General features: G+C 40.5%; 1 protein-coding gene across 1 annotated transcript in view; it reads right to left on the bottom strand.

The window, feature by feature from the left end:
• Positions 1-657: 657 nt before the first annotated feature.
• The window catches only part of DENND4C (DENN domain containing 4C), a 102,896-nt gene continuing 85,865 nt past the window's right edge, over positions 658-17,688 (bottom strand). The window contains exons 22-33 of the mRNA XM_018556865.1: positions 17,330-17,470; positions 16,075-17,207; positions 15,568-15,739; positions 12,205-12,314; positions 8,787-8,962; positions 7,788-7,967; positions 5,935-6,130; positions 5,098-5,343; positions 4,264-4,381; positions 2,697-2,850; positions 2,521-2,585; positions 658-1,344 (exon numbers count right to left, since the gene is read on the bottom strand). Of these exons, the coding sequence (XP_018412367.1) occupies positions 1,208-1,344; positions 2,521-2,585; positions 2,697-2,850; positions 4,264-4,381; positions 5,098-5,343; positions 5,935-6,130; positions 7,788-7,967; positions 8,787-8,962; positions 12,205-12,314; positions 15,568-15,739; positions 16,075-17,207; positions 17,330-17,470 (2,828 nt within the window). The 3' untranslated portion in view covers positions 658-1,207. The remainder of the gene's footprint in view (positions 1,345-2,520; positions 2,586-2,696; positions 2,851-4,263; positions 4,382-5,097; positions 5,344-5,934; positions 6,131-7,787; positions 7,968-8,786; positions 8,963-12,204; positions 12,315-15,567; positions 15,740-16,074; positions 17,208-17,329; positions 17,471-17,688) is intronic.

Genomic DNA, 17,688 nt, shown 5'->3' with positions numbered 1-17,688 from the left:
TAAAAGAATTCCATGGCTATTATTAGTCTGGAAGTGTGCAGCCTGGTATTGGGCAACAACACCCATAAGGCACTATGCAATAAGACAATTATCTCTAAAAAAAACTCCATGGGCATTATTTGTCTGGACCGGTGTAGCCTGGGACAGGGCAACAACACCCATAAAGGCGCTATGCAACAACACCCATATTGGGCAACAACACCCATAAGGCACTATGCAATAAGACAATTATCTCTAAAAAAAACTCCATGGGCATTATTTGTCTGGACCGGTGTAGCCTGGGACAGGGCAACAACACCCATAAAGGCGCTATGCAACAACACCCATAAAGGCGCTATGCAACAACACCCATAAAGGCGCTATGCAAAAGGACAATCATCTCTCTAAAAAAACTCCATGGTCATTATTTGTCTGGACCTGTGTAGCCTGGGACTGGGCAACAACACCCATAAGGCGCTATGCAATAAGACAATTATCTCTAAAAAAAAAACCTCCATGGCCACTTTTTGTCTGGACGTGTGTAGCCTGGTATTGGGCCACAACACCCATAAGGCGCTATGCAATAAGACAAATATCCCTAAAATAATTGAAAGTGGTTATTTCATCAAAACCCAGAATTTAATGTACAAAAACTGGTTGAAAAGAAGCAGTTGTTGCAGACATATAGGACACTCTTGCACGTAGGTGGCCTGGCCCATAAGTGTGTCATGGATACAGGTAACTTTCTGGATGGAGGATTGTCAAAGGCGGACCAAGCTCCACTGTTCAAGAACATTGCAAAGCATTACTAGGTAATACACCAGGATGGCAAAACTGTCAAATGTATATTGTAAATGAAAAATAAATGAAATAATTTAAATGTTAAGTCAGAAAATGCATGTAAATTTAAAGTGCTGTATATCATCAATTCAGAATTCATTTTTCCCTCCAAAATTGGGTGAAGGTGGCAGTGTGATGGAACACTCATTATACTTGCATCATTCATGTTTCAACCTTCCACTCATTTCCATGCACATTAAAGAGAAGAAGCAGTTGCTTATAATTGCCTTGTGCAGCAGATGAACCCATGTTATGTTTAGGAAATGAACCATTCCACCTGGGTCCATGCTGCTGGGAGATTGAGCAGAAGTGGAGGCATTCTGTCCTTTACATTTGTGCTGAAAACATAACAAGGAATGAAACACAAGAATTCTTCAAAAGATGTCCTTCAAATCAAAGGGGACCCAAAGACAGTTCGACAGAACTCTATGTTTTTGCTTGGAGGCACATCAATCTTCTGCATTTTTTTGAGAAGATCAGATGGAATTTTTTCATAAGCAAGTCTGTATTCATTGTCGAATGCCTCTAAAATGACAAGACAAGAGCAAATGAGCTGAGCTTTTAGGGAGCATTGATTTCTGTCAACAAAGGCTTTAGCTTAACATAAACATCCAAACATCTAGCCCTAGCAACAAGAAAATACAAAGTTCCTCCATAGATCTCCCCTCCTTGCAGCTTATAACCTTTACCCCTGTAAAAACTGTATGTTAGCACTACTGACTTTAGCAAGGAACCATCCCTTGAAATCAATGTCTGTGCAGGTGCTTCAAGGGTTCAATGAACTATGGGGTGGCAGTCTCGGTGTAAGCACTGGAGAACCTACACTACTATTTAGTCCATGAAGATGGCAGGTGTACTGCTCCACTGGGCTCAATGAGCCATTTAGGAAGCTCTTCTTTACTTGTGAAGTAGGTGAAGCTGGGATGGACTATACACAGCCATCTAAAGACAATCTAAGTGTTTTTTTGGGGTTTCTTCTGGCATCAATATTTACCCAGCATAACTTTCAGTGATCAGGTGATGTGTCTGTGAATATTCACCATCATGTAGCTGTCATGACCGCTATGGGTCATGGAGCAGGTAGCTGGTAACCGACACAAGATCTCTCTCTTCGTGTCAATAATGGAGGAAAAAATGACTTGTAACAAATGAATACTGACTCTAGTTATTTTTTAAAAGAGAAGTAAAGCCAAACCTACTTTTCAGCTTTACTTCTTGTTTGGGTCACAGGAGTACAAAGTAAGCAGATAGTGGGCTATTAACTGACAGCACAGAGCTGACCCACAGGCTAGAAGGATTTTGACAAGACTGTTGAGATCCACCCTGGCTGCCTGATTCAGAGTTGGCTCTGCCTCTCCAGAGCCAGAACCAGCTGTGCCGCCCCCTACTCTGTCTGTCCTAATGAGCACTGGAGGAACAGAGAGGGGAGGGGGGAATCCCCGCAGTGAGCTTAGCAGTCATTGCTCTCCACGGGGAGAAGAGATCGAGAGCTGAGTGATCAGTAGTTACATAATTGCTCAGCTCTCAGTATAGAGCCAGTGTGTGACAGCTGCTGTGCCTAACGCCAGCTCTAAGCAGTCGTAAGAGTATGTTTTATTGTCCCCACACTTCTCCTTGAAAGGCCACTGATCATGAAATTGCAATAAAGATGTCAACTGAAAGCTTTGTTATGTTAGCTATTAAAAATATATGTCTACTTACCAATATCAATATTTTCTCTGCCAAGGGAAACCAGAGACAGGTATAGTATTTCTCTGTAAATGCTTCTGTGTAATTAGAGAAAAATAAATATGTATGTAGTAGGAATTAGAACCTAATAGCTCATTCTACAAGTATGAATAACCATACAGAGCATTGGAAATTCCAACAAGGCTTACCTTTGCCGTTTGCCACCTGAGCCACACTTCTGCAAGATAAGGTTGATAGGCCTCAAAACATCATTGTGCTGTATACTGAGCGTAATGCTCTCCAATAAATTATTGATATCATGAAGTTCCTTTGGTATAGGAGCTGCAGTCTTCTTAATGGATTCTAGTAAATAAATATATATAGATGTATTTTGGGTCAAATATACATTCGAAAAATCAAATGCCAAACACCTAGGCTAGTTAGAATTTTCTATTGGGTTAAATATCATATGTATTAGAGGAAGCAAGTAGTTAGCAAGCTTATATCTAGAATTTGCAAGCTTTTGTCTCTATTTACTCTGCATAGGGTAATGCACCAGAGCTTCTGGTTTTTGTTTTATTTGTGACAGATGTTGAGGTTCTTGATGTTAAACTGAGAACTCCTGGAAATAATAACTAGGCCTTTACAACATTTTATTTAATACTTACAAAGCACATTCATTGTTCATTGTTGCAGCTGAGACAACTGATGCCTATGTCCCCATTAAGAAATATTACAGTGATATACCTTAGCTGTAGGCTGTCCCACTTATAACGGCTGCTTACAGCCAGTCAACCAAAATAAATATTTAAATATATATATAATTTAATATCTTATTTCTATCCATTAAATGAAACTCTTTCATTGTTTTTGAGCAGCCCTAATTCTTAAGCTGGCAATGATTAATGGTATTAAAAAAACTTTTGCCGAAACTGCAACAATATGATGGCAAGAATAATGTCACCGATCCACACATTTTCACAAAACACTTGTGAGCTAAATAGTATTCTTTATACAGTGACCTTGCAGAGCTAGTAACATTTGTCACATTATCACTTTGCAATGGTCAAGCCCTACCACATATCAATTAAAAGCAAATAAAATACGTATAATGCTGCCTTAACCATCTTCTGAAAGTTTCTTAAAGTGACACTAAACTCAGGAGTTAAATCTTAAAAATGCATTCAAGTACCTTAACTATTAACAATGCTGGACCTTATTTGTGTATCACTCAGCTGTAGATCCTCAAATCATCTCTGAATTTCTGCTGACACTGTTCCCCATGGTCCCTGTGTGTTGTAAAGTAGCCACCTCTCCAAGTCCACTGCCATTATGGACTACAATCTCATGTTTAGTTTATTCATTTTTATTGAGATTGTAGTCCATCACAGGAGTGACCTTTGAGCCGTGACTACTTTACAACACACACAGGGATCATGGGGAAGAAAAGTAGTCATTTTACAGAAGGAAGGACAGTGTCAGCACCATTCAGAGATGATTTGAGGATCTACAGCCGAGTGATACACAAATAAGATACATTTTTGTTACTAGTTAAGATACTTGAATGCACTTTTAAGATTTACCTCCTGAGTTTAGTGTCACTTTAACTCATATCAAAAGAAATCATCAGCAGCTCCAACAAAGCTTTAGAGCTTAGTTCCCCCACAGCAACCCTGACATTTCAACCCATACTTTTGGTGTGGAAAGCTGCTATCCTCTACTAACATCAGAAACCAATTATTTTCTTGGCCCTAGCTGATGGGAATTAAATATTACCCAGATTCCGCCATTTCATATAGAGAGCCTCCCCAGGATCCTGGTGTAGGTTGACATTGTCCCATAACAACTGGATGTAAACCAACTTGCTGTCTTGTGACAAGGAGGACTGGGGGACCTGTGAATAACAGAAAATATATTAAACACATTTCTCAGTTCTGAATACCAAATTATAATATGACGCATCTCAGACCAATATGCAGTTCAGTTTCCTCAGCATGCAGCACTTTAAGGCGACTTATTTTTAAAAGGTGCAAGCTCTGGGGTTGCCATCCTGGTTCTGGTTCTGGTTTTGCTAGCTAGTGTGACACTGACCCGAGACAAAACATTATATTTTTTAAAAACATTCCTTTACTGTGTACTCTTTCTATTTCTTTTAGGCAAAAATGGAGTGCACATAGAAATAAATACAATGACAGCTGTAACTGACAGCGGCTCTGTTTCTTAAAGTGGAAGTAAACCCTGCAAAGGGTTGCTAGAACAAAAAGTCAGAACCTCATTAACATAAATATAAAAGTAAATACGATATACATGGATATTATTAGGCATATTTTCTTTTTATGCTTTTTTCTCCTCTGCTACCACTGATGCCAGTGCCATCTTAGATGTTTTCTTCCCATAGCCCAGGTAACTGATTCCCGCAACATGCATCCAACTAGCAATACAAAAAATGCAAGGGTTTCTATGAAGGGAAGAGGAGCATTACGAGTGAGCTGCTGTTGTGATGTCACTCATGAATGTGCGGTTCTACTCTCATTTCTGTGATAGGTGTTTCTAAATGTGTTCTAAATAGCATGCTTGGCTCTAGTGCAATTTAAGCATGGCATACTTTACCTGGACTCCCCCATTGCAATGCTCTGATGTCAGGATTAGCCCTGGTAGATTGCTCGGCAAGTCTAAACGCCTAAAATACCACACCAAATTCCAGAAGATAATGGGATGCTGATTGATGAAAGTGGATGTGTGGATGACTTGGTCTCCATCATTTTCCAGCAAAGACTCCAGCTCCTTGCGAAGCACAAGTGGACTTAGATAAGGAACAGAAACAGGTGGAGGATTATGCCTCTTCTCTAAAGGATCCTGAAAACCAAGACAAGATACAGTCAATCAAATCATCAAATACAGAGGAAATGACGACATGTACTAGTTTTGCATGTTGAGGATAGAGATCTTGTAAAACCTCCCAACTACAATTATGGCAGATCAAGGCAATGCTTTACTAGGGTGCAGTTTAAAAAGTAAACTACTTTCACTGTAGCCTGGGCAGGATATCCAATCGTTTCAGCATCTGATCTACAATCAACATTTATCAGCAATGGCATCCCCATAAGTGTTCTCAGTATAACCTTTAAAGCTGTGATTGACCACAAAGATTAACCAGTGTGTTCCATTTTCGTGCAGAAAAGCAAAAAACATTTTAACCACACATACTAAAGGAACCCACAATTAGAAGAAATGACAATGAGATGCAGATTCCACCTTGATATTGGTAAGTGATCTGCCTGTGAACAGCCAAAACTAAAATTCTGCAATGAAAAATTCATCTAAAATGACCTCGTTATTACAGCAAACCTATCATCCCTGGTAAGTAACAGCAGTCACAAGCCTCAAAAAGTCTCAGAATGGAAGTATTTGCTTCATCAAGCTGGTAATAACCAGAGACAAACATACCACAACTTCTTGAAGGCTGTTGGGTAGGCTGACAGTGGACACCCCATGTGAAGGTCTCTGTGAAAGGTCAATATTCTGGAGAGGTCCACCCACACTGTGGCTTCTTGTGAGAGAGGCAACTCGTTTCGAAGCACCATTGTTGTCTAAAGGCTTTTCATCTGCCCCATGGACGTCACTGGAATAGGAAGAAATATGCCTCAAATTAAAACGGTGCTAAATGGTCACAACCAAAAACATTTTCTTCTTTAAAAAGTACACACACTTCCTACCTTGCCAATAAAAGTAATTTTCTAAGGATGAATCTACAATGTCCCATTCATTACAGACACACTGTCACCTTGAGCATGCAGAGCAAAGTGACAGTGTCTCTGCAAAGGGATCTCCTGACTCTTTATAATCACTTTGACTCTGCTTCCTACCCAGCTCCTTCCTCCATCTCAGCCAACACTGGGGAGCAGTGAGGACAGTCCCTTCACCACGTGACAGTGGCTGGGCCTAGTGACTATCTGCTAGGTCCGAGAACTGTCACAGGGAAGGAAGTCACACGCTCACCCATACCCGGAAGTACCAGGTACTGTCACTAGCTGTGAAGAGAGATGTAGTGGCAATGCAAGAAGGTAGGGGACGTTTGCAGAAACACTGCCACCTTCAACTGCATGGGCAAGGAGACAGTATTTCTTTAAAGTGAATGCAACAGTTTCCTGACTACACGGGGCCCACTGAACTGTAATCACACAACTGTTTTCCTATTCCGATTTAACAACAAAAGAATGATAATTATAATTTTGATAAGCTGTAGTGGCTCCTTTTCTATAACGGGCATTATTTTGTAGTAATAAAAGCTGGAAAAAAAAATAAAATCATGTGGCTAAAAAAAAAAGCTTTTTATAACAAAAAAAACCCTCAAAACAAATGTTATATCTTAGTTAATTTGTGTTTGATCAGTCCTACTAAAGCGGGGAAAAAACATTTAAAACAACAAACAAGGATACAAAAAAAAGAAAAGAAAACAAATGATGGATGTTCAGTGCTTGTAAACCATCTTCTTACCTCTAGCTTATAACAATTATTAAGCAGGCACACTGGTATACATTTTAAATGCCTCTTTTGACTTTTACCCAAAAAGACCAATACACAAAATCACAAGGTATTCATGGGTATTTGGAGCAAAATAAGTAAGCTCACCATCCCCACACCAAGGTTCCTCATATCTGTTGCATCATACACTGAGGCTGCATTCACTTGAGGCATGTATGTACATTTCGGGATTCCTTTGTCAAGAATCTCAGGATTCTTGTGTCAGGAATGCAGGGTATGCCAGAATCGTACCGCTGTACATGGTACGATTACATGCCGTTGGGATGCATCTTTCCTGCATCTAGGAACAATCATTTATCCCCAAACGCATGTTATTGCACCATGTATGATTACATGTGGACTGCCACTGACAGATGTGGGCGCTGGCAGACTATTAACTTGAATGGGTAAACCATTCACATCTGTGCAGACACGCCTGGGATTCCTACCACAAGAATCTGTAGGTTCTTGCAGCGGGAATCCAAGAATGCACATACAAGCCCTAAGCTATGTAAATGCAGCCTAACACTTCACTGCAAAGAGTACCAAAAAAAAAAAAAAATGACACTTTGTATGCGATATCTGAGAACAGTTCCAGACCACGTTCAGGTAATTTCATGGGGTTATTTACAAGGAAAATGACATGTTTGTAGAACCAATGGCTACGGTATGTTCCCTTCCAATCATCAAAAACTAATAAGTACTATGCTCTGATAAAAAGATTACTGTGTCACCAAGTAATGGTGGCTATGCACTGAAAACAGCAGACTTATTACCCTTGAACAGTGGGCTTTCTTGTGTGTTCTTCTGTAGCAAGTAGAGGTTGGGATTCTGCTGCATAGTTTATGTCACTGGTGGAGGGTGATGATTCTTTTTTATGTTGAGCGGTCTCTGTTGTTGATTGATGGTTACTGCTTTGTAGGCTGTCCCCCGAGATACCTGGCTTGAGGTAAAAACTGACCAAAAAAAACAAAACAACATAAGATAGATTAATCCATTACAGATTTATATAGTGCTGTCAATTTACGCAGCACTTTACATACTATTCATTCACTTAAGTACCTGCCCTCAAAAAGCTCACAGTCTAAGATCCCTATATCACATGCATATACACACATACTAGGGCCGATTTAGACAGGAGCCAATTAACCTGCCAGCATGTCTTTAGGAGGTAACCCATGCAAGCACAGGGAGGACATGCAAACACTATACTGAGTGTCCTGACCAGGACACAAACCAGGGACCCTCAGTGCAACCTAAGGCAGAAGTGCAAACCACTTTAATTTAAAGTTATTCATTTTATAAGATCCTCAAAGATCACAACAAACACTCTAGACCAGTGATGGCTAACGCTTTTGAACCCGAGTGCCCAAACTGCCCAATGCAAAATCAATTTATCTCAAAGTACCAACCCTGAAAATAGGTTTGGTATTGTGTTTTAGTTTGGCCACTGGGGTTTAAAATATGTTCAGCATCACTGCCTGAGGCAAAATAAGGAAACACACATTCAAACATTTATACATTTTACCTTTTTCTTTCTTTATCATTTTTTACTTTTATATTCACTTAATTTTTTTAAATGTTACCAACATCAGGGGCTGCCCCTAGGCTGTGCTTTTGTTTTTGTGTCTAGTGTTCTACTCCAGAAGCTGGTGCTATAACCTTATGGTAGAGATTCAAGATCTCTCCGTGTCCTTCAATGAACGGAAGAGAAAATTACATTTGCTTTTATTTGTTTCTTTAAAAACTCAACCCACAGATAAAGATGAACAAACCTGGCAGAGCCACGCAGATCCTTGAATTCAATGTAGAGGAAAGGCAAGAAGGTGGTTTTACAAAAGGGGCATACAGTGTTCAGATTGGAGTCATCTGCAGTCCATCCTGCCATAATCTCTTCCTCATAAACCAAAGCATCACAAGCTCTACACTGAGAACAACTGGACATCAGGACCTTCAAAAACAAAATAAGCCATTAAAATGTATTGTCTATCTATAGCAAATAATTTTAAACATTTTACAACCTTATAAAAGAAAATATGCGCAAGGCACCAAACATACACCAATTCTTTATAAATGTATTACATCTTTGCTATGTGTATTACATCAAATCTAGGTTTACAACTGATAAGGATATCTGCCAGTACAGTATTGACAGGTAAACATGAACTCCTTGCCTTCCTCCTTAACACCGCATAGCAGAAGAAAACTTCAGTTTTGGCGTTTTTAGGAAAGTGCAAGTAAAAATAATAGCAGCAATTTTAAAATATGAATTTAAGCTATGTCCTGTGAATGCAAACATGTAACAAATATCAAGTAGGTGTTATCCCAATTTGGCTGCAAAATTGGAAACATACTTTAGGAATATTCAGCTTTAAGACCAAGTCTTGAATAAAAAATTATTGGACATTTAGGAATATAAGGAACTCAAAGCATAGCCAGAATATTTATGTTAAAGTGACATTAAAGCCAAACATTTTTTTTCCTGTTAATTAAAGCACTTACCTTAAATGATGTCTCTAAAGGTCCCCACACACCTTACGATAATCGTACGATAATCGCACGATAATCGCAGGAAATCCCGCGATCGTACGATTATCGTAAGGTGTGTGGAAGCCGTGCGACCTCTACTACTGTAAGGTCGCACGACTTTTAACTTACGGACATCGTACGATGTTCGGCGGGTCTGTAGCATTTTCGTAACATAAAAGCCGGACGGGCCGGTGTGCGCATGCGCACACAGCCCGTTCGGCATTGCGGTCATCGGAAGCCCGCCCCTCATCGCAAGTACGATCTGCCTGTGCAAGATAGGCAGATCGTACGTTTTTTTAAATACCTTACAACCATCGCAAGACAAAAGTGATGTGATTGTTGTAAGGTGTGTGCCCAGCCTTAATCCGATCTTCCTCTTCTTTCCTGTCCTTTTCAGCCTTCTCTCCAGCGTTGCGGCGGGTCTCCGATCCAGTGCTGACTCCTCTGTCCTTGCTGGCACTTCCGATCCCACAGTGTCTGCATGCGGGTGCACACTGTCCATAGACTTACCTTGTGTCTCTCCTCGTCTTCCGGCCTAAAATGTGAACTGCGCATGCGCCCACCCCAAGATGCTTTGCGGCCGCCCGAGAATTTTCAGATGGGAGCCCGCGGTGAAGACAGGGGTAAGTTTAAACCGCTTTTAAAGCGTTTTTTTTTAACTTTTTGCATATATCTACTGCTCGCTAGCAGTAGATATATGCAAAAACATCAGAGGGTTTAATAACACTTTAAGGTAAATCATTCCATTACTCTTAGTATGCACACAGAAAAAAAAACTCATAATCAGAGCCATAAGCTGATAATATACGTATCTGCCAATCAAACTGCATAAGCAGACTGAACAGCATTGTTACAGATATACAAACTCCAAAAAGTCCTTGTCATAAGCCATCCCCCTGGCTGCTGACATATATAAATAGCTGCAAAATAACTACCACCCAAAAGGGCAAATGCATCCTGAAGTGTATAGGCTCTCAAAACCCGCCCTGCTTACTAATAGAGTGTGAACTTAATTTAACTGCTACAATACCCAAATGAGAAAGTCTCATTGCATATGTTTTGTTAAAGAGTATTACTTTCCCATGAGAAACAGGAAAAGGATTACTTTATATTAACAATGCAATCATATGTAAAGCCACATCAACACTAGTTACCCTGTAGGTGTCCATAAATAGCAAAAGTAATTCACATATTTTAGTGAATTGATCCTAGTGTCAAGTACGCTTAAAGAGGACCTCCAGGCACAGCCATCTTTATATCTTCTTAAGTGTAAAAATTTTACCACTGGTGTTGTGTGTTAAATGTGCAGATTGCTTCTCTTGCATCCTTTTGTTTCAAAATTCACAAAAAAAGGACAACACTTGTAGAAGGATCAGCTATATTATAAGCTTCACATTGCTCCAATTTAATAATGGTTTGCAAGGGCTCAGAACCTAAATCTGCTTCCTTGGGCCTAGGTATCCTAGCCTGCATATCCTGCACATCAGACCTGACTGAATAAATCGGTGTCCAAATATTCTTCCTGCATTCCAATATACTGAAAATGGCCACCTTTGCCCATCATGAATATATCAAGAGCTATATGATCAATATATCATGTCGCACCTTGTATTTCAACCCTGGAAAGGAGCATCACGGTGGAACCATTGAACTACCAAAGCAGGCAGAGGGAGTTACTTCAGAAACTCCTGTGGTGAATTTTGTCTCATAAATCTATCTAAAAGCTGGAGCTTTCTACCTAGAACATAGGTGAATGACAGTCACTGCTCCCTGCAGGGAGAAGAAATTGTGAGACTAGGTTCACACCCAAGCGACACCTCACCGTGCAGCAATCGTGCACGATTGCCGCACGGTCAGGAGTGGCCAAGGTGTGAACCGATCGCGCTGTGGGTGCCATCATTTTCTAATGGCACCCCAGTCACGCCGGGCATATCGCACGGGATTCTGCCCATGCTTCCAAACACGATTGTGGCTAAGACAGCCGCACGTCGTGTATGGCAAAAAAAGCCATTACCGCGCGGATGGAACACAATTGAAATCAATGGGGCCACGTGGCAATAGCTGTGTGCACCTGAACACGATCGCACGTCCCGAGTGTCATGCATTGTAGTGCAGGTCTGAACCTAGCCTGAGTTGAACGATTAGCAGTTACATGATTGTTCAGCTACCTGTACAGAGTCGGTGTGTGACAGCTGCAGTGTCCCATGCCGGCTCTAAGCCATGAAAAGAGTATATTTTGCTCTTTACACACTTCTGCTTTAACTCTCTTGGCAATACTCATAAAATATATATGATTGGATCATTGGATTAGGGGCAGTTGAGTACAAGACTGTGAAGGGTTTGGGGGCTACCATATACATGCAACTAAAAGTGCAATTACACCCATAGCTGAACTCTGTCATAGTATACTGCTTTTCATCCTTGCTCACAGGACTTGAAGAGGGCAGAGTATTTACACAGATTGTACATGCACGGTGCTTTAATAAATAAAGCCTAGTGACAAAACATGCTAGAACTCAGCATATGCAGGTATCGGATTTAACTTACACTACAGCAAATGCTTAGTGTACATGATTGACGTTTCTAGTATGTTATTAGGAGAACCCAAAACAAATATTGCTTGTACAGGATGGCTTCCACCAATACACCAATCTTCACACTCACCTCAATGGCACAGTTCTGAAAAATGCTTGTTAAGCTGGTATTCGGAGAAGATCCATGTTCTGACCTCTCTAACTCCAAGCCTCGAACACCTTTTCCAGGTACTAAATCACCTTTAGATAGGAACACATGAGCAACCTATATATGCATATCAATTGCTACTAAAAGTTATTACATTTATCACCAAATAATGCAATGCTTTTTACAAAAATAAAATACATTACAATTTAATAAAAACAAAGTCCAGCAATTGCACAAGACCCTTGATTTTTCTGGTATGCAAAATGTTGTACCAAGGCTCAAACTGCCATCTCTCTATGTCCCATGACAATCATATCTGCCAGTCCATTAGGTACACCCCTGGCATTACTGTTAGATGATTTGTCTCTTACAGTCTTTGGTATATAATGTAAACAAAACAAAAACAACTTTCTGCTACAGCACAGCAGATAGCGGGACACAAAAATAACAAAAACAATACATGTTTGACAGCATCTTTGCATTTGTCAATTGATTCTGCATTGAAAGCAATCAATGAAAGCAATCACTCACTGCCCAGGACATTGCCATTCATTTCAAAAACAAAATAGATGCTATTCGAGATCAGATCGCCACTGTCCAATCAACTGCCCCTTTTATTATAGTACCTGATCCTCCATCACACTTGTTACTTTCCTCTTTTGACCCTGTCACCACAGAGGAGGTTACTAAGCTTCTCTCTGACACCCACCTCACCACTTGCCCCCTAGACTCTGTTCCCTCAAAACTACTTCGGTCACCCTCTTGCTCTGAAAGAAACAAAAGACAAAGAGCACCTCCATCGCGTAAAAACGTTTTAATGAAATGGGTTTTAAACAAGTGAAACCATACTCACAAAAGGTAGAATTTTTACAGGCATACATAGATGAAATTGTGAAAGAGCTTAGCCCACCGGCTAATCTTCCTCCCTGAGGTTAACGTTTCCGAGGCCACGCCTCCTTCGTCAGAACCAATCTTTCACAATTTCATCTATGTATGCCTGTAAAAATTCTACCTTTGTGAGTATTGTTTCACTTGTTTAAAACCCATTTCATTAAAACGTTTTTACGCGATGGAGGCGCTCTTTGTCTTTTGTTTCTTTCAGAGTTGAGGCTCCCCTATAGCCTATCTGAGAGCTTGCCCCATCTGCGGTTTTGCTTGAGATCATTGCAGTCATTCTCCGGTTTTGGACACAAGTCGTTGGCGCTTTTGTTATATACTGTTTACCCTCTTGCTCTATCCTAGACTCTCTTACCCACATTTTCAATCTTTCCCTCTCTACTGGAATCTTTCCTACCCCTCTCAAACATGCACTAGTCACCCCAATACCCAAAAAACCTTCACTGGACCCTACCAACCTCAATAATTTCAGACCTATCTCCTTACTCCCATTCACCTCTAAACTACTAGAACGCCTTATCTACAACCGCCTGAGTTGCCACCTCGCTAATAACAACCTTTTGGACCCCTTTCAGTCCGGCTTTCGCCCCAAACACTCCACTGAAACCGCCCTCTGATTGATAACACAACTATCCAAACCTCCCCTCTTGCCAAGGTCCTAGGTGTCATCCTTGACTCGGACCTCACCTTTCTTCCCCACATCCAATCGCTATCCAAATCCTGCCGCCTTCACCTTCGTAACATCTCAAAAATACGCCCCTTCCCCACCAAAGAAACCGCAAAACTACTTATCAACTCCCTTGTTGTTATCTCTTGTCTTGACTATTGTAACTCCCTCCTCATTGGCCTTCCACTACACAGGCTATCCGCCCTTCAGTCTATCATGAATGCAGCTGCCAGACTCATTCACCTTACCAACCGCTCAGTGTCTGCATCCCTCCTCTGCCAATCCCTACACTGGCTTCCACTCGCCGAGAGGATAAAATTCACAATATTAACAGTCACGTATAAAGCCATCCACAACTCTGCCCCTGGATATATCTCAGACCTTGTCTCAAAGTATTACCCTAACCGTCACCTCCGCTCATCCATTGACCTCCTGCTTTCCAGCTCCCTTGTCCACTCCTCCCATACTCCCCTCTAGGACTTCTCTAGAGTCTCTCCCATCCTCTGGAACTCTTTACCCCAACCTGTCCGTCTATCTCCCACCTTGACTGCCTTTAGGCGTTCCCTAAAGACTCATCTCTTCAGGGAAGCCTATCCCACCTCGACCTATCCACTGAACCTTCACATTCTCAAATAATTCATCCCCACACAGCTCCCTCCTTATGTATCATTTCCCCCTCCTCTTTCAGATTGTAAGCCCTTAGGGGCAGGGCCCTCCTTACCATCTTGTATTGTAACTGTAATGTCTTCCTTATATTGTAAAGCGCTGCGCAAACTGTTAGCGCTATATAAATCCTGTATAATAATAATATAATAATGGCTCAATGAAGAAGTTGCATGCTGTAGTGAAAATGAACAAAGAAAATTATAAAGTAGTGCGAGGATTAATTTTAGCGAGCTACAATGTCATAGAAGCAAGAAAAATTTCATAAGACTAAAAGGCCCAGCCACAATGTCATTTGCATACACTCACGCAGAGCAAAGACCATGCGAACAGTATAATATATCAGGTGAAGAGAACCAGATGTATTTATGTAGGTACCAGGGGTACCTCAGATGTTCCCAAAGATAGACCAACCATAATATTAACATTGTGCAAGAAAACACAATATAAATACACTGCAAACATTTCAAAAATACTTCAACTAGTGATGCCAATCATATAATCCTGTTAGCTCTTCTGTTCATATATTTTAAAAATAAAAGCGGTGTTTTAACTGACTGCAACTGGGGAAACAAAATATTCGATTAGCTTTGTTAAAGGGGACGCAAAGTGGAATTGTACTTATTTTCTTTACCAAGTTTTTTTTTAAATTCAGGTGAATATGAAAAATACCATATGAATATTTTGTAATTATAATTTCAGCTACAGGCTCCTGTTCATATCATGTTTTCCAGGCAATTCTTGCCTACTTTCCTAAACAAAGCAAAAAAACGCAGAGCTCAATAGCTCAATTAGAAATTTACACACTTAACTGAATTAGTCACAGAAGTGTCTCCAACCCCCCCCCCCTTCTGTTCATGTACCAGGTTTTGGTCACAGTGCAGTAGAAGCACTGTACTCTCTCTATAGAAAACCCATAATGTATAGTAAAATCTGTGCCATGGGTGCACCCTGTATTAAATATTAGTAAAACAAAGAAATATAAATAGTAAAAGACAGATATAAAACATCCATTTTAAACTATGAACCAAAACAACTCTAGTTTCCCTTTAAATTAGCCGCATAATAAATCCTTTATATCTACACAGCACCAGATTGGAATGAAAACCGAAACATACTGTTTGTGTAGCTCTGTTTGCCGGTATCTCCACTGCTGCTGCTGCCCAGGCTGGTAGTGCTGTGATTCAGGTTGTTGGCAGACAATCCATGCAATGTTGTCTTGATATTGTCACCTTGAATGTGTTCATCAACACTTGAAGGAAAGAGGGTGTTACCTTGATGGCCATCCTCCTGTATTATATATTAGGACATAGTCAATAAGAAAGAAATACAATACCCTGACCCCAGATATGCCACTGAAAACTAAACCAGTCTGTTCATTTTGCAAAAAAGGAAATCATACAGGGTGTAAACGGTAACTGATAATAAACTGCTACTATATCTTTTAGCTTATCAATTGATAGGTATTGTGATTACTTACCAAAAGGTTCATTTGAAATTTGTAAACATATTCCGAAATGAAAAAAGTATTATAAAACAGATCCTTTTTTTCTGCACTAGAGTATAAAAAAATTATGCCAATTTTACTTCAATGTGTAAACATACGGATAAGATACACTACAAACCTCCTCATCAGAATAGTTATAAGCAGATGCTACTGCTCCCCACATCTTGCTGGCTACAGTGGCTGCTTGCTTCATGCTGGATTTTAGCACATCCATTTTGGGCCCCGTCAAAAGATGGTCAAGTTTAAGTCCAGGCAGTGAATTTACCATTGAACCCAAAGATCCATGTTGTGAGTTGCGCACGAGAGCAGTCAGTGAGAGAGAACGCTCCTTTTGGTTTCTCAGGTGATGCTTTGGACTGTTGCCAAAGGTTTTAGACCTAGACACAGAGTTCTTCTGATTCTCAGTCTGCACATCAGCAGAAGGCACAGAGTCTACCGGCAGACTTGACCTCCTCTCAAGGCTACCTTGACTGAGCTTTTCTTCTTCCTTAGTAGACTCCTTGTTTCTAAGTTCCATGCTGGATGACTTGGTGCCAAGAGGGCTTTTCAAATTCATGTAGCTTTCAATTTCATCTGCTAGGTTACGTGCAACAACTGGAGATACTGTTTTCTCCTCAGCTGGGGGTGGTGTTTTCTCCACTGATTCTGATGCCAGAAGAGATAATGGATCAAGGCCTGTCTTTACTCCTTCCCGCTCCACTGCTTTAGGGACACCATATAAACTGTTTCTCTTACTTGATTCCTCTGTGTTTTTTTCAGTAACAGGCTTTTCGTCTTCTTCAGGTTGCACAGTCTCAGGAGACTCCACTGTGCTTTCCTCTTTGACAGTATCTAAGGGGTCAAACACTTCCTGCAATCTTTGTACTGGTGTCTGTTCTGCAGTCTGTTCAGCTGTGTTTCTTTGATGACCTTTTTGCCTTTCTTTTGTCAAAGAGGGAGGTTGGCCATCTACAGTTTCAAAATTGAACTGTGTGCTTGTCTGTGGATGTGGTGGGGTCTTTGAAAGTGCTGCTGTAAGGATCTTGGCATCTGCTCCCATCTTCATAGCCATTTCATTGGTTGTGATGTCTAGACTGCCTTTTTTCAGCATCATGCCTGCCCTGCTCTCCGCACTGAAACTGCAGCTTCTTTCTGTAAACATTTTCTGTCTCTTCTGGGCCCTCTCTTCAGATTTCTTACTCTGAGCTTCACTTAGAAAGACAGAGTCATCAACAGAGTCTTTAACTGTAGGTAGCTGGGCTGGCAGGGCGCCTATAACCAAGATACACACACAAGATTTGCTTAAGCAACACAATCATAACTGAATTAGGGCTATGCATTTTAAAGTCATATGAGGATGTCACACACACACGTACTTCTCACAAACAACTCACCACTACTATTCTTTCTCCCTGTTGCATCAAAGATACCAGAAGGCACTTTAACAATACTGCTTCCACAGGGTGGGGATTCAGGTGGACTGCAAGCTTCAGAGACCGACACTAACTTTTCTGGTGCTAAATCAAAGCAAGATTCTACAAGATGAAAACCAACATTTATTAATCATTTCTCTCTTGCATATGAAAATAGAAAGCCAGTCAAAAAGTTTTGTTTTGGATAGAGCAAAAAAACAACAACAAACAGTTAGAACTACATTACACAGCATAACATCTGCATATGATTGATAGATATATCCATCTATCTATATATAATTATCTATATATCTATATATATATCTATAGATATAGATATA

This window comes from Nanorana parkeri, unplaced genomic scaffold (assembly GCF_000935625.1).
Source record: "Nanorana parkeri isolate BGI_ZX_2015 unplaced genomic scaffold, ASM93562v1 scaffold256, whole genome shotgun sequence".
NCBI classification, from domain to species: Eukaryota; Metazoa; Chordata; class Amphibia; order Anura; family Dicroglossidae; genus Nanorana; species Nanorana parkeri.
The sequence above is the reverse complement of the archived record's forward strand: the minus strand, read 5'-3'. Positions and strand labels throughout refer to the sequence as shown.